Source organism: Brachyistius frenatus, unplaced genomic scaffold (genome assembly GCF_029030835.1).
Source record: "Brachyistius frenatus isolate BFR_SWC_R1_liver_20210118 unplaced genomic scaffold, ASM2903083v1 Contig_276, whole genome shotgun sequence".
NCBI lineage: Eukaryota > Metazoa > Chordata > Actinopteri > Embiotocidae > Brachyistius > Brachyistius frenatus.
Genome location: NW_027210875.1, coordinates 377,501 through 405,000, shown reverse-complemented (window position 1 = coordinate 405,000; position 27,500 = coordinate 377,501). Strand labels below are relative to the sequence as shown.

The 27,500-nt window shown below is 42.8% G+C and overlaps 1 protein-coding gene across 1 annotated transcript in view; it reads right to left on the bottom strand.

Moving 5' to 3' along the window:
- dcc (DCC netrin 1 receptor) overlaps positions 1 to 27,500 on the bottom strand; it is a 318,060-nt gene that overhangs the window by 21,302 nt on the left and 269,258 nt on the right. Inside the window, exons 26-28 of the mRNA XM_069721879.1 lie at positions 27,474 to 27,500; positions 19,577 to 19,879; positions 835 to 983 (exon numbers count right to left, since the gene is read on the bottom strand). The exon at positions 27,474 to 27,500 is cut by the window's right edge and continues 123 nt beyond it. Of these exons, the coding sequence (XP_069577980.1) occupies positions 835 to 983; positions 19,577 to 19,879; positions 27,474 to 27,500 (479 nt within the window). The remainder of the gene's footprint in view (positions 1 to 834; positions 984 to 19,576; positions 19,880 to 27,473) is intronic.

Genomic DNA, 27,500 nt, shown 5'->3' with positions numbered 1-27,500 from the left:
TTTAAACAGCCAAGCAGATTTAGTTCACTAATTAATTGCTTCCTCTTCATGGGTTACTGCTGGGTTCCCGTAAACGACACTCCTATTCCCCTCCCAGCAGTTTAGAGGGCCAAACCCTCAATTTATTCATACATGTCTTCATGTCAAATATTAAGGAAGCGTTGTCTTTGTTAAAAAATAACTAAATTAAATGAATTAAAAAAAACGTGAAATAAAATAGAATAACATTTAGTTTTTGTGTTAAAAAGAGGAACTTGAAGCAGTAGAATCATGATTATGATCATGTTTGAATATTAATATGTTGTTGAGGAATTAGTGCTGTTGAAATGTACATCAGTGCTGAATTTACTACAGTTAATAAAATCCAATCAAAGCTTCAATTCCCTTTTATTAGGGACCAATCTTGTGTTTGTTTGGACTGAATCTGATTTATGCCTCCAAAATATCAGCATCTGAGAACCAATCTCAGATGGAGACACAATGACTTTCTATCTTAAAACAAGCACGAGAGTTTATTAAATGATCTTGACTCTGTTAAATTGTTGTTGAAAACTTGATGATACATCATCGAGACCAAGTCTGAAAAAAAGACTGTCTTCACTGCAAATATGCATATTCAACACACCGTGCTCCACAGATTCATAGACCAGCTTACAAATGATGAAATCACAGAAGTGCAAGCCCACTTGGAACCCGTAGAAATCGCATTGCAGTGTATGCAAAAGCACCCGAACACGCCGGCGTGAGGACTCATCTGGGAGCTTTTCAAGCAGACTGCTCGTGGTGTCAAACCAAATCAAGAACACCTCCAACGTTCTCCCCGTGCAGACTCACGTTGGCAGCTGAGTCGTCGGACGGTTTCGTTCCTCCCTCGTCTGGTAAGTCCGGCGCCGTCGGCACGGAGACGGGCAGCAGAGGAGAGCGAGCCTTTCCGGCCTGACCCAGAGACGCCGTCTTCACCTGGGGCTTCGGGAGGCTCGCACCTACAAGGCAGGAAGAGTTTAAAACATCAAATACACAGTTGAGGGCTGGACCGGACTCAGAAGTTTGTCAGTTGAATTGGATTCGGATCTTTAAAACAAAGAATTGACTGTTAGTTTTGTATCTATATACAGACTGCAGCACGCTCTCCTGCGTCTGGACTGAGGAGGCTCCAGCTTCAGAAGCAGCCCTCCACGTGGCTCTCCTGAGACGCACTCGTGCCCCACCACCACCTGGGCCGTCCCAATCTCAGCCCACACACCTCCCACGTCGAAGGCTGCAGCTGCAGTGGTCAAAAACAGCATCTGGAGTGAAGCTAACTGCCGACCAGATCTGCCGGTGTCCCGCACCTCCTCTAATGTCTCTGGAAAATAACCCGAGAATACCTGCTCCGCTCGGAGAATGTCAGCTTTCAGGACCTTTCTACACCTGGAGATACTTCCAGACCGAATTTCCCCACTGTGGGATCAATAAAGTCAAAAATCGAATCAAGTTGCACCCTGCTTTGTTTCTTTGTTTGTGATAAGTTCTTCAGGTTTCATTGAGGTTTCTGAGAAGGTCTGTAATCACGCTGCAAGTCCACATTTAAAAGACGAGAAAGATTTGAAAATAACTTAAGTCAGTTGTGACTGAATGTAACTGAATGACACCGATGATGGTTTGACAGTATAAGTGCAATTATCAGTAATTATAAAGACAGAATGATAATCATTAGAAACTATTTTCGTGCTAGTAAAGTGAATATAACATGATTTTAGAGCTGGAACAGTAATCTGAGCATCGTCGACCTTCATTAGGACAGAATGGTGAGCAGAAAGGATGATTTTAAAGAATGTACGAGTGTCCTCCACTGAATGGGAAGTTTAATGAAGGCTTTAAGAGCGAGGATCCTAAAATCCCCGATGATGGAGAGAGAGAACATGTCGGTGTAATCAGGGACATTAGAGACCAGGCGCTTAGTGTAATTAATGATGTCAGAAACAGGAAGGAAGAGCGACAGAATGGTAAACGTCATCTGTAATCTCAGTGGGGAGCATAACGGAAGATTTTAGAGGCAGGATGGGAGATCATAATTCACAAGTTAAGTGATAGAACTGGAGGGCAAAATTTATGATTTTAGAAATAAAACAGCTGGCGCAACAAGAACTTTAATGACCGAATGGCAAAAATCATCTATCAGACACATTACAAGCGTTTAATCAAGTGACTTTAGAGGAAATGTTGAGAATAATCTCTGATTCTTTACAGGAAAGGGCCACACATTTCAAACAATCAAGAGTCGTCGTAATCTACAAAATCAATTAAATTATATACGAGTATCCTTCATTCTTATTTCTTCTGCCTCCGGACGGGTAAAAGATCCGGATAGAACTTTTCTTGGTGATGGTGATGGCTCATCGGTCCATTGACCAGCATCAGATTAGAGTCAGTTTGACTTTTCTAAATCAATTAAGACATTTCAAAGTAAAACAACAAATTATTATTCATCTCATATTATATCATTTCCATATTCTATTCACTTTTACACTCTTGGCTTCTTCCACTTGGATCAATTACTGACCTCTACGACTCGTGTCACTATTTTCAAATATATCTGCCAAAGAAATGTAATGCTGGAAATATTTGTTACCTCTTTTATATAATAATAACAATAATAATAATAATAATAACAACAACAACAATAATAATAATAATAACATTGGCAGTTTGAAAACCTTGATTACAAAACTGGGACAAGAGTTTCCACAAAGATGTTCCATCAGCTGGAAAAATGTATTCATGAACATCCGTCCATCTTTGATTTATAGAAAATGTTGTTTCCTGAAATCAACCATTTACTATCGATTCACATGAACACTTTGATCTGACAACAAAGAGATGATATTGATTGTTTTCAATGAGTTTGGAGGCAAAGTGAGAAATGGAACGGGAAACAGATCCATCCATCCATCCATCCATCCATCCATCAATCCATCCATCAATCCATCCATCCACCCATCATCCATCCATCCATCCATCATCCATCCATCCATCCATCAATCCATCCATCCACCCATCATCCATCCATCCATCCATCATCCATCCACCCATCATCCATCCATCCATCCATCATCCATCCGTCCATCCATCCATCCATCCATCCATCCATCCATCCATCCATCCATCCATCCATCCATCCATCCATCCATCCATCCATCCATCAATCCATCCATCCACCCATCATCCATCCATCCATCCATCCATCCATCCATCCATCCATCCATCCATCCATCCATCATCCATCCATCCATCCATCCATCATCCATCCATCCATCCATCCATCCATCCATCCATCCATCCATCCATCCATCCATCATCCATCCATCCATCCATCCATCCATCCATCCATCCATCCATCCATCCATCATCATCCATCCATCCATCCATCCATCCATCATCCATCATCCATCCATCCATCCATCCATCCATCCATCATCCATCCATCCATCCATCATCCATCCATCCATCCATCCATCCATCCATCCATCCTCCATCCATCCATCATTCATCCATCCATCCATCCATCATCCATCCATCCATCCATCCATCCATCCATCCATCCATCCATCCATCCATCCATCCATCCATCCATCCATAAATCCATCCATCCATCCATCCATCCATCCATCCATCCATCCATCCATCCATCCATCCATCCATCCATCCATCCAAATCCATCCATCCATCCATCCATCCATCCATCCATCCATCCATCCATCCATCCATCCATCCATCCATCCATCCATCCATCCATCCATCCATCCATCCATCCATCCATCCATCCATAAATCCATCCATCCATCTATCCTTTCAGTCAAAGTAAATGTAAACAAATTAAATAAATAAAATTAAGGAAAGCGAATCGACAAGGAAACGAACCGATTACACAAATATGAGAACAGACATTCAAGCAGCAGATGAAGCAAAAATACAAACAACAAAATGATTTTACACATACTTCTAACTGCTGCCTCCGTACAGTGAAAAGTGAAAGTGAAAGAAAAACAAGTGAAAGGAAAACCAGGAGACAAAAGAGCGGTGTCTGTATTTCTTTCTCTCCTCATCTTGAATCCCTGAACAGCCTCCTCATGTCGAAGCACGTCTTGAGGCTTCTTCTACCACAATCCCCTCCTCCACTCCTGAACTGCACTACTTCACTTCCTAATCAATAGACATCCATTCTGCCCCTCGAGAAACAAAACACCTGGAAGAGCCTCGATAGGAGCGGATTTCACCAGAGAACAATACACAGTCGGATTTAAACAGCGTTCAGCATCAACACAATGTTAGAAAGAAAAAAATTACTTTTAAACCGCCAAACAAAAGACAAACCCTTACTTTTACTGTGAAAACACCTTGAAGCTGTAAACATGTTGCTAATAATGAAAGTACAAAACCAGTTGTCGACACAACCAACCCAGAGGGAAAAATCACATGGAAAGAAGCTAAATAAATCTTCTCTTAATGACAGATGCTGTTTGTCCACAAAACCAAAGTGGATTTTCAGTTAAGGATACAGAAACTTGTCGTCTTGCTGACTCTTCATGTGTTAATCACACGGCTACTACGAGGTCCTTGTCAGGAAGTTTGTTCAGGCATTAGTATGCATAAGCTTAAGTGTTCATTTTAAAAACATGGGATGGACCTCTGAACTGACACCGTAGTATTTTAAAATGTCAAAATGAAACATGTTTAAGGTCTGAGTGTCTTGTAATTATCGGGAAGGTCGTGAAGGTCATTTGGTTACACAAATAATTGTGATTATAGATTTGTCTTTTTCTGTTTATTTTATGCCACTATTAGTATTACCTTAATCATATATTAATAATGTACATTAACCTCCTGAAGAGGATGAGCCATTTATTTGTATTCAACACTGGAACACATAAATAGATTCTTTGACCACCACACTTTTGCTGCAAATCTGACATTTCATTTGGTTTATAACCATAAATGTGTCCACAGTGCTGCTGCGGTTTCAAATCAATCAAATCTCAGAAGTAAAGCTCACCTGTGGAGCTAAATATCCACTCGAGCCATTAAAGCAGGAGAAGTGAGTGCAGCACAGCTGAACTTATTTAAAGGGTGCCGGTCAAACCTCAAACGGTGGAAACTGATGTGAAAATAGTGATGGAAAATTAATATTTCTGTTAGTTCACTTTTGTTTTTGCTGTTTTTACAGAGAAATGGAAATAAATCTAACGATTAATTAATATGTTTGCCAGTTCAAATAATCGTTTTCAGGCAATTATTTGATAATTATGACAGCCCTTAATATCTGTCTTGTTCTGTCCAAAATACTCATAATTTTAACTGCATACAGGCAAAACTGTCCAAATATGAAGTGTCAGAGCCAAATGAATGATTTAGGACCAGATCATTTAAATACCTTTACTCGGACTAAAATGTCTAAAACAATATAATCTCCTTCAAGAGCCCAGAAAGCACAACAATGTAAAATGATATGCCAAAAATAGATTGCTGCTTTTCTCTTTAGATGAGATTATTGCATTCCAAACACATCCTGAACCACCACCCACATCTTCAGTTGTTAAATGGCTCGGATGCCCATTGATGGCTTTTTCTGCAGTTTGCAGAAAATCAGTCAGAAAAATAGCAGCAGAACAACGGCTACAAAACCTGGTGCCAGGTGAGGTTCGGATGCCCCAGCAGCCGCCGTGCTCGATCAGTCCGCGTACAGACTCAAAACCTCCATCTCATCATTAGTTGCTGCAGCTAAACTTTGTTTTTTTCCCTTCTGTTTGCCGTTTGTTGCCGTGTCCCGTTGAGCTTTTGTTGTCTTCCTGTTTTTGAGTTCATCTGCCTGGTTTTGTTGTTGCACCCTCTGGTTGAACTACAACAGTCTCCTGCTCTCCTGTGGAGAATAAAACTTTCTCTCACAGTTTTTTTTTAGTTTTTTTTACAACAAAGCAGATTCATGATAAAAGTTTAGTGTAAAATTCCAGCTGGGAAAAATGAATACCAAATAAATGACAATACTTCTTCTCCTGAAGAGATAAATCATCTCTGGTTCACCTGTAAACTGACATAACGATATACTTTATACTCAAATGTTTGTGCAGAACACTGAGGTTGCAGTTTTTTTTTTAAACTGATATGATTCCTTTTGGTGAAACTTCGAAAAATAAGATCATATTTTTGCACGAATACTGAAGAGTTCACTTTGCTTCCTTCAGCTGAAACTCCAGTTTAAATACCACACTGGATGTTCTGAGTCTATCAGACTGCAGCTGTAATTTGTGATTATTAGCTTACGAAATATATCATACTGAGATTCTTGTTAAATTGAAGCCGGCGTCTCGCCAACGTTTACAGCAGAAAATGGACCACATCACTCAAACATGTTCCATCAAACACTCTCAAACCTCTTCAGGAGGAAAAGAGTGGACGTATCAGCTGTGTGATGTCATCAAGGTTTTTTATAAAGAAACATGAGAAGAGGAGTTGAAGCAACACACATGAACAAAATGAGACATCTTTGCTCACTGGGCCTCGTTTTAATGCTCAGTCTCTGAAAATGGTGTGACATATTTCGTGTTTGTAAATGTCTGAACACAGTTCGGCGAGATTGTAATGCACAACCTGAACCGTCAGGACCCGATCAGTTCCAATCCAATTATGTATTTGTTCCACCGCGTCGGTGTGCGTCGCTGCGGATGAATGAAATGTGGAAAGAGGGCAGCAGCTCTTCCACAGCTCTGCGTCTGATGTGTCACACGTCACAACGATGAACTGAAAGAGAAACTCAGAGGAGGCGCTGGTGAAGCAGCTTTCTGTGCAGAATCACAGATGTTTTCAGGTTACAAAAAAGCTGAAAAGTTTCAATAAGAAGAGCCGGCAGAAACCTTCAGGTGTAAGAACTGAAAAATAAACATATCCAGACCTCAGGAAGCTGCTGTAACGTGACGATGACACGTGGAAAGATACCAACACGGACGTTACAACGAGAGCCGCGTTCAATATTTCTATTGTTTACTCGGATAATGTCAGTCAGCGGTCTCCCGGTGGCCCACGATGCATTGCGTGGTGCACACAGATAAAAGAGCGTTGGCTCAGCAGGTCCAACCTCAATACGTCCCGGGTCCATTTACACCAGAACTTTCAGCTGAGCTCATCATTGAATCATCAGATCGATCCAGAACGGATCAGACTGGATTGAAGCAGCAGGTCGTTGTGATCCAACGAGCATCCGCTCACATTGGAACATAAAACTAGAGGCACTCTGTATTATTAGTTACAAAATAATAGGGATGATTATTGTTGTATTAGCGACTAAAACACAGCAAGCTGTTTGAACTTTGTTAATCAAGGATAAATAACCAAATCGGGAAATGAAATAAGACGGGAAAACAAAACGCTTCACTTGTGAAACAGCCGGCGGGCCGAACAGAAGACGGAACGAGCAGCAGTGCACGCAAAGTGACCGACGCCATGCTCACTGGAAACCGCAGGGAAGCATCTGTCAGATATCATTTGTACTTGGTTGGTTACAAAGTTTGAACCAGACCTCTTTCAGACCTTCACATTTTTATGCCCCATGAGCAGGAGGCAACTGAAAAATATCCACATTGTTTCACCGTTTTTTCACCATCTAAACTTCAGAAGGTCACCGGAGTGCCTCAAAACTTTGAGTCTGTTCATCCCCACAACTTCTTTGTCTGACCTTGTGTGGCTCTGAATGTCTGTAAAACTTCATTTCCAACTGAGGGCGAACCAAATGTGTTAGTATGACTTCTCAGCACGCTGCTGTCAGACCGAATCCAAACTGAACGGAGCTCCAGAAAAAAAAAAACGTTTTGTGGAGAAACACAATGAGCAGCAGCAATACAGAGCTGAAGCAAAGGTTACACATCCACAGCAGAGAAAGCCATAAAAGAGAGTTTCACGGTGCCTGACTCACCCTCGGGGGGTTTGTCAGAGAGGGATGGCAGCGGAGGAGGGCGACTGCTCAGAGAGGTGGATATATTTACCAGACAAGCCGGAGTGGAGGTGTGAAACGCCTGCCGGGGGTCACTTCAGAGGCGTCTGTCTCGGTTTCTGGGTCGAGGGCAAAGATGGAAAGATTTACAGCGATAGGAGGTGAAGATGGAGGGGCGGGGCTATTGATCCCCTCAACACTTTGTAGTAAATACAGTAAAAGATGAAAACGGTCTTTGAGGAGATGTCGTCTCTGGAGGAAGTGAGACTGCTCCTCATCCTCTTCGTACAGGACTTTGGTGTTTCTTTGTCTGCCTGTTTTTTGATATTTTGTTTTGTGTCTGTCTCTAACAGACCGACCATGTAGCAGCAGCCGGCTGCAAATACCAAACGCTCTGGGTTCAACCATTTCTTTTATTCTTAGAACAAGAGGTTCATTAAAGTTGGAGCCGTGTCTTTAATTGGATCTGAATCATTTATGTAAAAACAGACAAATACAGATGTTCACAGGTGAAGAATATTTTCACACTATTTTTGTTAACACGCTCAACAGAGGAAACAAAAGACTTGTTCATTAAACTGGGAATACGTTTAATTTATTGGAAATATAGGAAGGCCAATTTCTGGCAAGAAGTTAGAAGTGATAAAAACAACTTTAGTTACGATAAGTTAGAAACTACTAATAGAAATACACAGTCAAAGTTAGGAGGTATGTTGATTTACTATTTATATCATCTCTTAATCCTAATTAATCCTGACAAACTCTCTCATTATATTTAATTGGTTTTATTTTTGATGTATTTGTCCTCACCTTGACTTGTGATCTCCAGTTTACTTTAACATTTGTATGAATATCTTTGACAGTGTTTTTAAAAAAGTATAATGTTATTGTAAAAAAGTTATAATATTAACATGATAGTATTTGTACTTACTATCTCATAACTTTGACTCAGTAACTCAGAGGTTTTATGGATAACTTGGATTTAAGCCATTTAAGGTCTGAGGTGGGCGTCGTTGTTTTTTTACTGTGTGTGTTTAGTAAATATGAGATGGTATTTTTTGTCTTTATTTAGTATCTTGTAATTTTGATGTATTATCTCTTAACCTTTGAGTTAGTAAGTCAAAAACTTTGACTTCGTATTGCAGAATTTCAATAATCTGTCATTTTGAATTAGTGCATCATTACACTGATCTACTATCTCATTGATTACTTACTATCTCATAAACTTGATTAAATATCTCATCGTGTTTACTTATTATGTCAAATTAATCAAATATCTCATCATTCTGATTCACCATCAGGGTTTTTATTTTCTCTCAGACCTTTTTTTTCTTAAACAAAATGAGCCTCCATCTATAAAACAGCAAAAGAACTTGATTAAACTTCGTAAATTGATTTGTGTAACGAGAGTACAGAGTGTGCAATCCTTTGATGTTTTAAGGCCCTAGTGTACATTCTCTGCACCTTCACCACGTCTGATCAAACTACTCCCCTCTTCAACTCCCTCATCTGTACTCCTTCATGCCCGGAGGCACAAAGTCTTTCAGAACATCTCTCCTTCATCTCCCATCTCTCCTTCTTGCCATGACGTGAGAAGAACAGGTCATATGAATAGAAGATGAGTTTGATTCATCCGCTGCTCTTCTCACCATCTTCTGCGTAATGATTTAATAATTACATGACATGAATTATTTGACAATTAGTGCTACGTGTCTCCAGGCGCTGCTCACATTTTTTCATGTATTTTTTTGCTGTGGAGTTGGTTCTAATGATTCTGCTGTGGTGCCATCCTCAGGACAAACTAGTTTTATATAGTGTCAGGTAATGGATAAGTCAAATGTATGATTTGAGAATGAGTGTAAAATATAGCTCAGGTTTCTCCCCCTCCGTCCCTCTGTGGTCGTCCACATGCTACAGATAACCAATTTAAACTATCTAAAAGCTTTTCATTGGTAATAACGCATTTCCTCCGGGGCGAGATGAAGGCGTACACTTAAAAACATCCATCACAGCTGGCTGTGCGTCTGCCTCCAGCTGTGGCTGTAATGTCTTCTCTCTGTATCAGACATTGAGTCAGACAATCCCATTACAGCTTCCAGCATTAAACCGCACATTCAGGCCAATTTAGGTGAGTAACTGCCCACCATCACACTTTACTCTGCAGACGGACTTTGGAGACTCGATTTAAAAAGACAAAAAGGTCTCTGGATATAAAAACTGATATACAATGAGGGACGAACACATTTTTTTGTGATCTGCTCCAGCTGAATATCAGAAATAGAAGTTTCTGATAATATTCCTTTCTGTTTGAAACTCGTCTGTTTTCATTGAAGCAACGTAAATGGCTCCATTTTGGATTCTTTCGTTCACAGTATTTTGATTTTGATAGAGTTCCTGGTTTCATAGTTGAAGAGTTAAACCTTGTATTCTACAAATATGTTCTAGTCCTCTAAGTTTTGTCCAATAGACTTTGGAGGAAACATCCTTTTTGCTTACACTCTGTTACCTAGCAGTGTTTTTCCCCCAACAGAAGTGTGACGGAGGCTGCAGGAGGAGGTTGAGTAAGATGGTTGGATGTACACAGCTCAACTCTTGAGGAACGGACCTGTCATACCTGTCAAAGGTCTCAAGTTTTCTTGTCTCAAGAGAGCTACCTTGACAAAACATAAGTGTCCGAGAGTTACTCATGCAGCTCTCAGACACTGTGACAATAATTCACATAGCTGAGCTCCACCAAACCAGCTGAATAAGCAGTCCCCACATTTTTTGCGATTGTTGACTAAAAATGCTTGATTTTTGCAGAGGATTTTCTAAAAAATTGCCGTCATTTACAGCGTTTTAAGCACATTTTTTGTGTAAAATTGCAGGAATTAGAAAAAATTGCAAGTGGAAAAAGAAAAATACAAGTGTTGAAAACTGCAGTTCCTCCAATGGCCACTTGAGGCTAGCTACAAAATTGAGTTGAGACTCCGTGTTGTTACACTCAAAATAAACATGTTTACATTGTGGTTCAGAAAACGGTTCTGGTCTCGCCAGATAATTTCTCCATTCATGAAAACTGTATAAATCACTCAGTTAAATGTTATTAAGGTTTCATTTAAGGTTTCATTTAAGGTGCGGCTGCTCTGAAGATGAAGAAACCATGAGGTGACGCCATGAAGGCCACTTCTATTTACAGTCTGTGGTTTTATGATGGCCTCTGAATGTGATAGTAGTAGTTACAGCAATGGTAATGATGAGAACTGTAATGTAGAAATACAGTTATATAGTCATATGAGCCTGGTAGCTGACAGTATATCAAATGCAGGCAGCATTTTGTTGGTGTTCTTAAGATGCAGTGCTGCCAGAAGAATACACAGTGATGCCAAAATGTTTGTAATGTGAAATCACGTTATTGAAATGTAACATAGTTTACACAACAATCATATTCTCAAACTAAAATTATTTTCAGAATCTGCTTAAAAATCACAATTGAGCAGCTCTGCTGTAAGTTCTTATTATTGTTTTCCACTTCCTGCTGTGCAATACGTAGGAGGGGGACAAGGTATTAGCATATTAGCACACTTCTTGTTTAGGCCACTGAAATACCTGCTTGGGTTCAAAACAAGTGGCAACCAACAGTGACACCTGTTGGTTTGTGAAAGGCCGTTATGAAGCCTCCAGTTTGGAATTGACCATATTTGGATGAGCTGGGGGAGGAGCCTGCGGTGGATTTGACCAATGTGATCGGAAACCTGACGACACTACGTCCCGCCCACCGATAGCTGTAACCTGACTGCACCACAGGCCTGTCAATCAAACAGACACGCCCCCAAAACCAGGTCTTCTTGAATCTTCTTTTCTAATGAATGAGGGATTATTTTCAGATGGACCTCCAGAAAACTAATAAGAAGGAGTGACTTTAGCTAACAACACCGAGATAACTGATGGACACATTTTATTCACTTTGGATTTGATGAGAGAAGTTGAATGGGAGTCTATGGAGCCGGAGGCTTTTTGGAGCCGACCTCTAGTGGCACTCGCTGGTATTGCAGCTGAAGACACTTCTGGATCAGAACCATTTTTCAGACCGGAAGCTACGAACTCTTTTATATCCAGTCTATGATTTCAACATGGCGGTCAGTGGGGATTGACTTGGTGCTGGAGCCGGCCCCAAGTGGCCATTTGAGGAACTGCAGCAGTGGTACTTCACAGCGGCTCCATTTTTCAGACCCAGAAACTATGGACATTTTTATATCCAGTCTGTGGTTCAAAACAGATGGCTTGCTTTGTTGAATATTGAAACTCAAGTAATTGTCTTTTCAGTAGTAACTGTATCCCGTAGTTCACCGAACACGAAAAACAGTCGTGCTTTCGTTCCAACGAGCCAATATCATAGAAAAACTAATGCAATATGTTTATATTAAACATTTTCTATATGTCCACTAAAAACATGACAGGCTGCCGCGCTAGCGGCAGCCTGTCGCAGCAGCTCCCCTCCCCTTGTTATTAGTATTTTAAACCTTTCTTCTCTCTTCGGAGTTGTTTTTTTGTTTTTTTCTTTCTCTCGTGTTCAGTTAACGGACCGTAATGGACCGTAATTTTTCCACGTTTCTGGCTGGGGGCTCTGTTATTGTCTACTCGCGTGATGAGCTGATCGTGCTAAGTAGCCCTCGACTGCTGCTGCCCGGAGCGAGGCCTGAGATCCCCGTTGAACTTCGGAGAAGACGGCGGGGTTGCAGATCCGGAGCTAAGCTAAAGGCGGAAAGGAGGAAATACAAGCCAGCGGTACCGGCGATCTTAATGGGGAACGTGAGGTCGTTGGCCAACAAGACGGACGAGCTCGGCGCGCTGGTAAAGACCCAGAGGGAGTACCGGGAGTGCAGCATCATGTGTTTCACCGAGACATGGCTGCACTCACATCTCCCGGACCACAGCGCGGCCGTACCCGGCTTCAGGACTGTTCGGGCGGACAGAGACGTTGTTCGGAGCGGTAAGAAGAAAGGTGGAGGGATTGCAGTCTATGTGAACGAGAGGTGGTGCAATCCCGACCACGTGTGTGTGAAGGAACGTTTCTGTAGCCCGGACATTGAACTGCTCGCCGTGGGGATGCGCCCTTATTATTTGCCGAGGGAGTTCACGTCCGCCATTGTTATCGTTGTTTACATTCCTCCATCAGCCGACGCAGAGGCAGCAGTGGACACCATTCACTCCATGGTGGCTAAACTACAGACTAAGCATCCCGGTGCATTTTTGGCAGTTACTGGAGACTTCAACCACACCAGTCTGGATAAAGTACTGCCAACTTTGCACCAGTATGTGAACTGCCCCACCCGGAACAATAAAACCCTGGACTTACTGTATGCTAATGCCTTGGATGCATACAGTGCTACTGCCCTTCCCCCCCTTGGTAGATCAGACCACAACCTGGTCCTGCTGACACCAAAGTATGTTCCCCTGGTGCAGAGGCAGCCTGTGTCCACCAGGACTGTGAGGAGGTGGACACAGGAGGCTAAAGATGCCCTGCAGGACTGCTTTGAGTCCACGGACTGGAATGCGCTGTTTGGACCACATGGGGAGGACATCAACAGCATGACGGACTGTTTCACAGAATACATCAAATTCTGTGAACACACCACCGTACCATCCCGGACTGTAAAATGCTTCCCCAACAATAAGCCGTGGATCACCAGTGACCTGAAAGTTCTTCTTAATAAGAAGAAAGCAGCCTTCAGGTCTGGTGACAGGGAGGAGCTCAGGAGAGTGCAGCGCCACCTGAAGGAGAAGATGAGGGAGTGCAAGGACTCCTACAGGAGGAAGCTGGAGGCCAAACTCCAGCAGAACAACGTGAGGGAGGTGTGGACCGGTATGAAGGAGATTACTGGGTTCAAGGGGAGAGAGAGACAACCAGGGGGCTCCCTGAAGAGGTCAAATGAACTAAACTGTTTCTTCAACAGGTTTAGTTCACCGCCCTCATCTGTCTCCTCCACACCTCACACCTCCAAAACACCTCTGCTGCCTCCCCCTCTCCCCTCTGCGCCCCCTGGTGAACTGCATAGAGCCCTCATTCTCACAGGGCTCTTCCTCCATCCATCCCCCTCACCCCTCACCCCCCTCTCTGTGACGACTGGCCAGGTTAGGAGACAGCTAGAGAAAATCCACCAGCGCAAGGCTGCAGGACCTGACGGCATCAGCCCCGTGGTCCTGAAGACCTGCGCCGCCCAGCTGGCTGAGGTCCTACAACACCTCTTCAACCTGAGCCTGAAGCAGGAGGAGGTCCCGGTGCTGTGGAAGACGTCCTGCCTGGTTCCTGTCCCCAAGAAGAAGACTCCATCTGGCCTCAACGACTACCGTCCGGTTGCCCTCACATCTCATGTGATGAAGGTGCTGGAGAGGCTGGTCTTGGCCCACCTCAGGCCGCTGGTGAAATCTTCTCTGGACCCTCTGCAATTTGCGTACCAGCCTCGTGTGGGAGTGGACGACGCCATCATCTACCTGCTGCAACGAGCTCAGTCTCACCTGGATGGAACCGGTGAATCTGTGAGAATCACTTTCTTTGATTTCTCCAGTGCATTCAACACCATCCAACCACTGCTGCTGAGTGAGAAGCTGCGGGTGGTGGGGGTGGACGCGTCCACCGTCTCCTGGATCACTGACTACCTGACAGGCAGACCACAGTTTGTCCGTCTGGGCAGTGTGCTGTCTGATACGGTGGTCAGTGGTACTGGAGCTCCTCAGGGAACTGTTCTGTCTCCCTTTCTGTTCACCTTATACACAACTGACTTCCAGTACAACTCAGAGTCCTGCCATCTGCAGAAGTTCTCTGATGACTCTGCAGTGGTCGGATGTATAAGAGACGGACGGGAGGATGAGTACAGGGCAGTAGTGGAGGACTTTGTGGAGTGGGCGGGAAGAAACCACCTGCTCCTGAACGTGGCCAAGACCAGAGAGATGGTGGTCGACTTCAGGAGGAAGGCGACGGCTCCACAACCGCTGAGAGTTCTGGGAGAGGAGGTGGACATGGTTGAGGAGTACAAGTACCTGGGTGTGTCCATCGACAACAGACTGAAATGGAAGACCAACATCAATGCTGTCTACAAGAAGGTGATGAGTCGACTCTTTTTTCTGAGGAAACTTCGATCCTTCAATGTGTGCAGCATGATGTTGGAGATGTTCTACCAGTCTGTTGTGGCCAGTGCTTTGTACTTCGCTGGGGTCTGCTGGGGGAGCAGCATTGGAGCCGGTGACACCAACAAACTCAACAAGCTGGTTAAGAAGGCCGGCTCCATCATCGGCTACAAACTAGATAGTCTGGAAAAGGTGGTGGAGAGGAGGACGCTGATCAAACTATTGTCCATCTTGGATAATCCTGTCCACCCTCTCAACCACCTGCTGCAGGGACAGCGGAGCACTTTCTCTAACAGATTCCTCCAGCTCCGCTGTCACAAGGACAGATACAGGAGATCATTCCTGCCCACTGCCATAAGACTTTACAATAACTCACCTCTGGCAAAATCCATCACAGTACAATAACACTGTTGACTGTGATTCTTGGTTTCTTGCTTGTATATTATATGTATATTATATGTATATTATATATATAGATATATACTGTACCGTATGTATATATATATATATATATGTTGACTGTGTTTATTGGTTTGTTGTATATAATATATATAGATATTTAATGTACTGTATATATACTGTATGTACTGTGCATTTTATATTTTATATTTATATTTTTTATTTTATTGCTTTTCTATTATATTATTCTATTCTATTATTATTTTATTCTATTGTTTCTATTATTGCTCCTATATGTATGCTGTTGTGGCGAAAAAATTTCCCCTCGGGGATTAATAAAGTATATACCTACCTACCTACCTACCTAGATGAACAGAATCCAGAGGATCCTGTTGTACACCTTCATTCTTTGTTGGACTGGTTCAACACCACCAACATCAGGTACAATAGAAGAAGAACTGGTGTGAGATGAGCCTCTTTGGCCTGCAGCTTTCCATCCATCTTACCAACTTGAACCTTTAGTTTGTCCAGGGCTCTCTCTCTCTCACCAAAACAATCCAATTAAACCATGAAAACAGCTCATTCTTTTCACCAGGGGACTCATTCAGAGCCAGATAAACACACAAACAAGCCCAACGATGAACATCAAACACCATCGCTCACAAGGCTGTTTTTTTTCTCCCGGGAGGAGGTGGAGGGGAGGCGGGGGCTTGATGGAGGTTGCGCTGCCTGGCACTGAGGCTCTGTATTATGGAGTGGGGGAAGAGGGTGGTGGGTGGGGTCACAGGGTGATGGAGGGGGGGGGGCGTTCTCTGGGAGTTGTCGCCTCAGGCTCGCTATTTCTGAGCAAAAGGTTTCCAGGAGCCAAAAATCAATGTTAATCTGAGGCCACCTGGGCATGTAAACAGAGCCATAATGGAAGTGTTTACACACACACACACACACACACACACACACACACACACACACACACACACACACACACACACACACACACACACACACACACACACACACACACACACACACACACACACACACACACACACACACACACACACACACACACACACACACACACACAGACACACACACACACACACAGAGGTGATACACACCTACAGACAGCAGGAACACACAACAAGCACATTTACACACTGTGGCCAGGGATCATATGTACTGTAGGCCAGTGTTTGGGTTTGTGCTCACAGTGCTGCAGGCGATCAGAGACGGTTTGACAGACTGAGCTGCACAGGGAGACCAAAAAGAAAGAAAGATCTGAAACAGACAGGAAAGAGGAAAGTAGAGGACAAAGAAAGGAAAAAATGGCACACAGGGAATATCTGAGAAGAATGGTGCTGTTTTCATGGCGTCTCCACGGTAACACTTTGTGGACTGAAGCTCCAACAGGACACGCCAGGGTTCAGAAACTCATGTCCTTTCTCAGTTAAAGGTGACAGTGGAAGTAAACGGCGGTGTGACATATTTACCACGGCTTTGAAAACCAGGGAAAGAGTGACTATTGAAATCAAGAAATTTACTCTGAAATCATTTGACTCCCTTATAAAGCACAGATATTTTGGATCCACCAGTTGATCTTGTCGCTCCTCACGAAGAACATCAGGCTGAGCTGGGCAAGAGGTGGCAGGAGGTGGTGGGGGGGTGGAGCTGGGTGGAGGAGATGGTGGTGGTGGTGGTGGTGGTGCTGGTGGTGGGGGGGTCGGGGTGGAAAAATGGCATGCACATTTCACGGATCAGGAAACAAGACGGCAGCACAGTTACGATGAAAATGGAAAAAACAAATTCAGAATGCCAACATTTGCAGAGTAATATGCAATATTTTTATTGTGGGCAATCAAACGGACGCGTTTCTGCCATAAACCATCATCAGTGTCAGCTGTGTGTTTAGAAATTACAGGCTATAAAGACAAAATCAGTGCTGCTGGTCCCGCCTATTGTTGTATCTTCATCACTGCAGCCTCTTGTCTTCTTCATACTATTCCAGAGTGGATGCAAATGTTGTCCTTTGACTAATTTTACATTATTTTCTATCCCTTGGATTATATTTGTATTCCACTCACTGGCACTTTTACACTTAAAATGTAGCTCTTAATGTGTCTCTAGATTTATGATAAATATGATGTTTGGAGACATGTCGTCATGTCATGTCATGCCTGTCATTTCTAAATGTACGCTGATGATGGTTTATGGCAGAAACGCGTCTGTTTGTCCACCCATGATTCAAAATATTGCATATTGCTCTGCGAGTGCAGGGAGTGGGAAGTGACAACCATAACTTCCCTTCCTGTCGTCATTTGCGTGACCAACTTAACATTTTTCCCACTTAGCCAGCACAGCGCTTCAGATACTGGCCCCTTGTATATTTTCACTGGCCTTATAGTTGAGAAAATTACTGGAAGTATCTACATGCATTTTAGTGGATCATGAGTTTTTTGAAAACTATGACATTATTAAAAATGCACTCATGTTACAGCTGCAGACATGTTCAACTTGCCCTGCATATGCTGTTACATTGGGCCGGCTGTTATGTCGGATCTTACCATCATTAAACTCTTTTAATGAATGGCTCAGGAGCTGGTTAGCTAAACAGGAAGTCAACGTCCCCCCACCAACCAATGGAGGAAACCGTCTGGAGTCAACCTTAGTTATTTGTTCATAAATGTAAGTACTGAAAGGTTCAACATTTTAATTTGATGACGGCACGAGAGGAACATTTTGACAATCAGCAAAAATATTTCCTCTTCCGGGCGTCTCGGTTATCTGAACCCAATTATCTGATATTTGATGAGATATTTCTGTGCAAAGTGATGAACTGACACAGGCTTCGGGTAAAAAGACAAAAGGCAACTGAGGAGAAGCTGATTTGCATGAAAGAGGGACGTTTTGTCAAAGTGACGGCTCCTTGAAGGAGACAGAGGGAGAGACGGACAGGTAGCAGAAAGACGGAGAGAACAGAGGGAGGTCAGTCCAGATCAGATCGAACCTCTGGCTAATGTCAAGGCCACTTACTGTACATCTTTCCTCAAGTACACACCAAGACATGTACGCTGTGTGGAAGCCTCAGGCTAACGCATTTACCTTCCCTGAATAAAATATTGAACGAAGTGCGGACGCTCAGCGGAGAGAATCCAGCTCGAACTAAGAGCCACTGGAATCTGACAAAAACAATCAACAAGCTCGAAACGACGAGAGAGACGGAAACCAGAAGGGGAATCTAAAAAAAAATATTGTTTTTGTCATCGTTCAAGACAAACATCTTATTTTTCTGTTCTCACTTCAGAAGAGGCTGATAGCATTTCATAAAAGAAGCCCTAAATGAAACAGCGGTATGTTTTTCTACTGTGAAGGATTCTGGGAAAGTTTGATTTAGAAACATCCATGAATATATATGAATTGGCAGTAAGATGAATTATCAAACCAAAGTGAATCGCACAGACTTCCTAATGCAGACAAATGGACAGAACACAAGAACCAATATCTATCACCCAAAATACAAACACATGAAGCAGAATTCAGCACAGTATGAAAGGAAGTCATGAAAAGCAAATGCACTGATTCTATGAAGGCACAACATGATGTGATAACTGGACATCAGAGCGAGACTCCTCAGTACCACCAACACTGGTACACTGTTTAGGACTCTGCTTGATGTCATGATATGTCATGTTGAAGTCGTGGTTTTCACCTCCAGCACACCGACTGCTCCGTCATATCACGGCAATTTATGTCATATCATCACAATACGCAATGTCGTGCAACATAACGTCAACACACATTACATCATCTCATGTCACGTTCCATCAAATTATGTCGTATCGTTGTATGTCGTGTCACAACTGTATGTCATGTCAGATTATACATACATTACGTCATATATTATGTCGTATGACGATACATAACGTAATGTCACATTTTGCCTTTGAACTTCCTGGTTTTCAGCAGACAGGTTCGTCAACAGACGATCAAACACACATTTGATGTTGAACACATGACGAGCTTTCGTGTAATTTGATGGCTAACAATGGTATACATACTATATAAAGAATAAAATCGTAGATTTGAGAAACGATGATAAGCAGCTGTACTCACTGGACTGTGGCAGCATGGAGGTGTAGACCTTGGGGTCGATGGTGCCCATGGGTGGCGGCAGCAGCGGGTTGGTGAAGCTCCGCAGCGGGTGGGTGGGCCTCACGCAGGCGGTCGGGATGGTCCGGTTGCTCCCGGCCTGGGCCTCCTCCGCTGTGGCGGTGGTGGCGGGGGCCCCCGGGACCGGGCCCACCGTGGAAACATGCTCCCCCGGCGGGGCGGAGGAACCGGGGAGAAGGGGAGTCGCCTGCTGGGGTGGAGGCTGCTGCTGGAGGAGAGGGTTGGTGGTGGCGTCTGAGGACATCACTGAGGAGGAGGAGATGAAGCGATGAAGGGAGGAGGTAAAAATAAGTGGTGGGAGGTTCAATGAGGACACAGAGACAAAAGAAAAAACATCCAATTAGTGTGAATCAGTCTCTTTTGTAAGGAGTGAAAAGTCATTTGTAGAAAAGACATCAAAACAGTGAATACACAGAAAAACAAACAGCCCAACTTCAAAAGTGTGAATATTCTGCTGGAGAACTTCACTGGTTGTTTTTCTTTGATGCCGGGAATAATACAGAGAGGATGTACCAGTATTGGGTAAATGAGAACTGCTGCAGGAAGACACCAGGACTGAGATGGGTTCGTGTCAAGAATGTAAATGTAAAAATACCTGCATGTACACTCCTCCGTGATCCGTGTTGTCACGTCATCATAGAGTAGTCGATGTGTATACAGTTCATACGAGGGGGAAATCCAAAAGCTCTGGGACTACTGGGCCGGACCGGACCGGAGCACAGCGCCTCCGTGATGACGGAGCACAGCGAAGCTATAAACTCTGTAAGTAAGTCTTTGAAGTTCGGCTGTTTGATGAACATCAGCCACGTGTTACACGGGACCGCTGGTTCGTGAGCATCTGTGATTTCACCGTGAACTGGAGTCAAACTTTGTCTCAAACTCGGGAAATGTCAACGGAGACCCTTGAAATGTTGCAGAAAATCTACGGCAATGAAACCAGGAGCCGGTCGGGTGATCTGAGCGGCATTCGTGTTTCAAGAAGGACAAAAAAAAGGTCACTGTCCCAGACCGAAGAAGGCGCGTCGGGTCAGGAGCGCCAACAGGTCCAGTTTTTGGCATTCAAGCTCTTGTGCACCGTGAGTTTGTCGCCCAGGGTGCTAATGTGCAACACCACGGGGGTCCGATCCATCCGCTACCTTTTACTAAAGAAAAACTCAGAAAAGGGAAATAATAAACTATGTACGCAGCTCTCAAAATACACTGTAGTAAAAAGAGGAACTGACATGTTACTGAGACTAACTGTTGTATGTATGTTATGTTTAAATGAAATGAAATCTATTAATATCATAATAAATATATAAATCAGGCAATACGTCGGCGAGTGGGACGGTGAGCGTCGTTGGCTGCTCAGGGGTCTGCCTACATTTAGTAGGAACGGTTTGTTGCATTTATAGAATAAATAGCTGATTTAATATTAACATTTACAGAGTAATTAGCAATAAAACAGCTGTTTCAGCATCAATATATCATAAGATATGAATATTATTTTATTGAAGTTGCTGCCCTTAGCTTTATATTGCCTATTTATTGTGGCATTCATCTCCAGTCTTACTTCATAACCGTATTTATTTATTAAACTGGTATTAATTTGTATTAGTTTGACAGAATTTGAATCCTGAAGATTCCCGTCATGTGAACATCGACTCACTTCAACACGTGACCAACGGCAGGCGGAAGGAAAAGTAGTTCCTGTTGGTTTTAGATTGATTCTGGTTTCTTTTCCTGTTAATAATAAATTACATATTTACTCCATATTCCTGACTTTAAATATCGATCTTTGAATAAGGAATCGATACTAGAAGAGAAATGTTTGGAATCTGAAGTATCAGACTTAGACCCTCGAAACTGGCTTCTACGTGACATTCGGAGGCATCGGAGGGAGAAACCTTCGGTGCAGACGAGCTGAACTGTTGGTCAGCGGCTCTTCGGTTCTCTGCTGCTCACGGCGGGTTAACAAAGCACCAGTTTGTCGCCCTCACCGGTGCTCCGGTGCTCCGGTGCTCCCCACCAAACCTACTCGCTGGACTTGGCTCGTGACACTTCTTTCTGTTGACAGAGTTTGTTGTGCGCTCTCTGCTGATGTTTCAGGTGCGTATTGGAATCATGGATGCGCAGGAACAACTGCTCCAAAAATCGTTGATAACTCAGTTACTGATTTGGATCGAGCAACGTAAGTTTTTCTCATGAAGGTTGCAGCATTTCCTTTTCTTCTCTGTTCATGAACAACAGGAGCACTCTGACCTTCTTCATCCACACACTTGTTTGTCGACAGCCGTCAGCTGTTTTCCTTTCATGAAACCAAAAAAGTAATTTATCCATAGATCTATGAAGTCTTTTAAAAATCCACTGGGTAATTTATGAACTTAATTTAAAACACTGAACCTTTCCTCATGCGTAAAGAAACCCGGAGGTCTGCACGCTTTGTGGTGTTGTTCTCTTTCTGTTGAGTGGGTCATTTTCTTGCTGGACTTTCTGTGTTAAGCTGAATTTCTTCCCACTGTGAGAAATCCCATTTTATCTGAACGTGTTAGAGAAAGAGGTCAAATTTTTTTTTTTCAAATTTTTTGATTTCAAAAATCAAATCAAAGAGGTCAAACAGGAGCTTCCTGCTGGAGACAACAGAGAAAATCCCCCAACGGAGAGCAGAAACAGATCTCAGATGTGATATGAGATGAAACTCCTCATGTCCTCAGTCTGATCGGAGAGACACGAGGAGAAGGTAGCCAGCTGATAATTACATGTTCAGTTTGTTCATTAATACGACGAGACAAGAAGGGCAAACGAGAGGAAGAGCTTAGAGAGAACAAGAGAGTCAGGTGACGTCCGGGGGGACGGAGAGGACAAAGTTCTTTTGTTGTGAACAAAAACATGATGGAACCAAGAACATCCTTCACCGTGAGCCTCGTATTCAACCACGTGTTGTTCATAACTGCCTTCCCGTAACCCTTCAAGACTTTTCGACCTCATAACATCTGAAACATCCAGTCTTAATGCTTCTGTCCTCGGTGGCTCTGATGTGTAATATCCTGCTGTGAAATAGTACTTCTTATCCTTCTCTGTTTAGTTGATGAGTCCAATCAGCTCTGCTCCTTCTTTACATTTGATCTCAAGCAGTTTAACACTTTGAGGTTGGATTTTGAAATCTTTAGCTTGGAAATGTCTGACCGGTGCCCTTATTATCAGAACAGCCTCAGTAGTCTGTGCCTTACAAATCTGTTAAAAACGACTGTCACACAAAATTCCGATTTTACACCTCAATGATAGAATTTGGTTTGGGATTTACAGTTAAACTGTGTTGGAGCTAAATTTCCATTGTGGGGGAGCTTTTGTTGCCACAGCTAATGGTTGTTGTAAAAATAACCTCATTTGACCATTGATGTAACCAAGCAAACAGTGATTTCCAGTTTAGTTGACCCATCCATCCACCCCAACTCCAACATCTGTCACTTAAACGTTAATAAAGTACATTATTACGGAATATTTGCAAAAACACTAGCCAGAACCCAAGAAGTGCACAACAGTTTGTCATGTTGTAGAGAACAAAATCTTTACATTTACACACATCGTTTGTTGGCAACCTTGCAACATTCGTTAGAAATAATATTAGAAACAGTACCACAAAAGTGGTCACAAGAGTTGAAGATATTGTTGTCACTCCCTGCTGAACTGAGCTTAATATTTACATTTTTCCAGTACAGGCCATACCTGTTTATTAAAATACATCCCATAGCTATTAAAAATGTATGTATCATTTTTGTGCTTCATTTCAATTATGTCAAATTTTGTAGAATTGCAGTTGAGAATTTTTACAGGTTACATATCAATGTTCACTGGCTCATTATTACGAATAATTATTCACTTACTTATTTAGAATTTTATTTAGACCAAAGTAAAAACTGGAATATTTCAGATCTCACTCGTCCTCCTGCTCCTCCTCCATAGCTAGAAGAGTGGCCACCGAAATGTCATGTGGATAAAACTGTACAGATTGTCAGCCTTCATAAGCAGCTCTTAAACCGGCTTCTTAAATAAATGATGCTTCTAGCTACGACTAACGCAGCTTCTGTGTTGAATGAAAATGATGTTTTGACGGATACATCACTCACTTCTCATTAGTAAGAAAGAAGAAATCCAAGAAGAAATTTGCTAACATGAAAACAATATCAGACTGAATTAAAAAAGACTAAATAATCTCCCGACGATGTGATGGAAGGTGGCTGTGATGTGATCAGAGGTTAGAATTATTAGCTGCAGTCAGTGTGATCAGAGAGGACACGAGAGACTGTAACTACGTTCAGGTCGCTGTGTGTTCGTTAAGCAGCGGAGGATGTGAATGTGAGCGGGACGGATGCTGCAGTCCCTGCAGGACGGACATTCATTAAAATGAAAAGGCAATTCTGGGAGAATTTCAGTCTGACATGCTGCAAAAAACATGGAGCATAAATCCAGCCTGAAAAAACATCCGGTTCTACAAATGAGACACGAACAGTACGTCTCCTTGTTTTTATCAGCACGCCATGAAGACATATAAACAAATTTCATTTTTACTTTCCCGCATCAAAATTCTACTGTAAATAATCTGATTTGTTATTAAAAATTTGCAACAGCAACTCAACCAGATTTGAACAGCAATTTTACATGTATTTTTATGCTGGTAGTACTCGGTGGTCTCTTCACTGGCTGGTTGTGATTTTATAACATATTTTAATATGTGCCATTAGGATGGAAACACATTAAACATGTTGGTTTGGCGTCAAAGATACAACACTAATAGTAGTGAAAGTATGTAATATCACGTCATGTAATCTAATGACGTAATGTCACGCAACTTGATGGAAAAACTCAAACCAGTTTAAACTTCAAGACGTTATCTGTTTGTTTTTTTCCACTAAAAAGAAGCCGAACAAGCTGAAAACACAACCTTAATTCAAAGTCAACATTTACTCTCCGTTCAGCTCGTTCTTTTGTCTCCGGATGTTCCAGTTTCATCCCCAACTGACTGTCTGCTGTTGAAGGTCGTGGAAAGTGTGTTAATCAGAACTTTTTAGCTGAAACCAGCTGAAGGAAGCAGCAATAATAAGAACACGGAGACTGAATCCAAACAGTAAAAGTAAGTTTAAATGTGCTTCAAAAGCTCCAGAGGTTTATTTACTGACCATACTAAGTCTGCTTCTAAGTTTTTTATGCAGTTCCTGTGTCTGACAACTGCTGTGTCATCATATATTAAGTGAAATGTTCAAACCAAGGTCTCCATGTTCATAACAGCAGCACCATTTATGCAAGATGTTCTGAATCATTTAGAATCATTTTGGATCTCCTCTCCAATTTGAAATTAAAGTTCTGTGAGTCTGAAGAACATTTGCACCAAAAACACTTCCGATGAACCCATCAAAAGCTCGATTGATGCTATTTGACACAGATTTAAGAATGTGCTTCTTCCTGCATCTTTTGGCGTCCCGCCACGCGTCCATATCTTCGACCACGATATAATTTGATGGGTTACATCTGCAGATATCTTAATCAGCCGTTACTAAGAAGAAGACTCTCCAAAGTTAAGTAATCATGCTGAATAGTAAATTAAGTGCATTTAAAGGGATTTTATCTTCAGCCCTTTACAGTTTGCCTCCATTGATCTATTTCCTCACTGGTCTAATCATCGGGGGCAAACGGGGGTCAGTGTTTTGCTCAAGGACTCTAATGAATTGTGTTAAATTCATCTAAAAAGTTATATAAAGATCAGTGTCGAAGTTCATCCCATAATTAGCCGCATAGCAACAGATCTGAAGCGCTCTGATTGGGTGTTTCTCTCATTAATGCTATCTGGGAAACTTGACTTCTTATGGATCCAATCTTGTACCTCTCACTTTGTAATGAGTGGAGCTCATTGCTGCGTCTCATTGTGTGTACGACTTTAAAGTTTCCCCTCATTAACAGCCTCCCCTCCCCCCTCTCCCCCCACACATACACACTATAGCAGCCTTGCTCTACCATAAGCTGCCCCGCCCCGTCTGCTCTTCACCACTGTGAGTATTGCTGGCGGCGATCAGCCCTCCTCGCCGCGTCGATTCAATGACTTCGATGCCTCTCCTCCTCCCTCCGCTGCTGTTAAATAACTGATACGAGCCAACCAGGAATTAGCCAATTATTGAATTACTGAATCATTGCTCCCCACCACATCATTTAGCAGTCAGCTCTGCAGCAGAAAGAGGCTTAAATACGGCAGTGAGGCGGAGGAAGGGAACAAGGGAGAGACATCCGGAAAGGTTCCACCGCTGCAGTCTGACGCTCGTATCTCCGATATCACCGGGTCAACCCGTCAAAACCATCACTTCATGTGTTTGTGTTCAGCCTTTTTAAAAAAGAAATACACTCTATATCATTCGTGCATTAAACCAGATGACCACATTTGGTCATTTCGTTTTTGTCTATAAACGAGTGTTTTTTTTAAAGAAGCCCTTTGGTTTCCTCCTCACTGTAACTGAGAACAACAACATGAGTCATCACAGTCGGCTGAATCTGCCTCACGTTTCCTTTTCCAGGCTTCTGTATGAGAAACGCCGTCTGAGTGGCGCCTTAAAGATTACGTTTTGTGACATCGGCTGGTGAAAGGCGCAGCAATGAACATTTCACAACCGAAGCAGCTGGTTTCAGCTTCATTGAGTTGGAGCCGCAGATATATTCTGGTAGTATAGGATGTACGACTGGGCTGACTGAACAAGACAATGAAGATGTTACAGTGGACTCCAGGAATATTGTGACTAACATTTTCCCCTAATATTATAAAATAGAATGATCAATCGATGGATTATTTCGGAATAAAGTTTTGGATTTGCTGTATTTGTTGAGCTTTGATTTCTACTCACTGTTTTCTTCAAAGTCCACTTCCTAGTTGAGGGAACTCTGTGTAGGTTTTTGTACAACTTCAAATTTTACATCACCAGCTTCTGTCTGTTTAACTCAGCCGTTAACAGCCATGTGGGCTGTTGTTACAGTGACTGTGGGCTTCGGGACGCGTCGGCACACTTTTATGAAATACCCTTTTCCTTACTGATAAAAAGAAATGATGGCTTTGGAACTGCTCGCTCACATCTTCATCATCGGACTTCCACAACCACGTCACGGTGTAGTTCAACTTATCAGACTGTATGTGGGGATAAAGAGTAGAAGTAAAACTGCAGAGCTTGACTGATAGTTTTGAAGTCTATCAGACTGTTTTTTTACCTGCAGAACAGGTGAGGAGGCGTCTGAGATGATCCCAAACAAAAGGAACTGCAGATCTGGTGGTGAAGTATCAGTACTACAGTATTTCTAGAGAAGTATCAGTACTACAGTACCTGGTGTGTATCCTCCGTCTCTGGAGAAGTATCAGTACTACAGTACCTGGTGTGTATCCTCTGTCTCTGGAGAAGTATCAGTACTACAGTACCTGGTGTGTATCCTTCGTCTCTGGAGAAGTATCAGTACTACAGTACCTGGTGTGTATCCTCCATCTCTGGAGAAGTATCAGTACTACAGTACCTGGTGTGTATCCTCCATCTCTGGAGAAGTATCAGTACTACAGTACCTGGTGTGTATCCTCCGTCTCTGGAGAAGTATCAGTACTACAGTACCTGGTGTGTATCCTCCGTCTCTGGAGAAGTATCAGTACTACAGTACCTGGTGTGTATCCTCTGTCTCTGGAGAAGTATCAGTACTACAGTACCTGGTGTGTATCCTCTGTCTCTGGAGAAGTATCAGTACTACAGTACCTGGTGTGTATCCTCTGTCTCTGGAGAAGTATCAGTACTACAGTACCTGGTGTGTATCCTCTGTCTCTGGAGAAGTATCAGTACTACAGTACCTGGTGTGTATCCTCTGTCCACGGTCA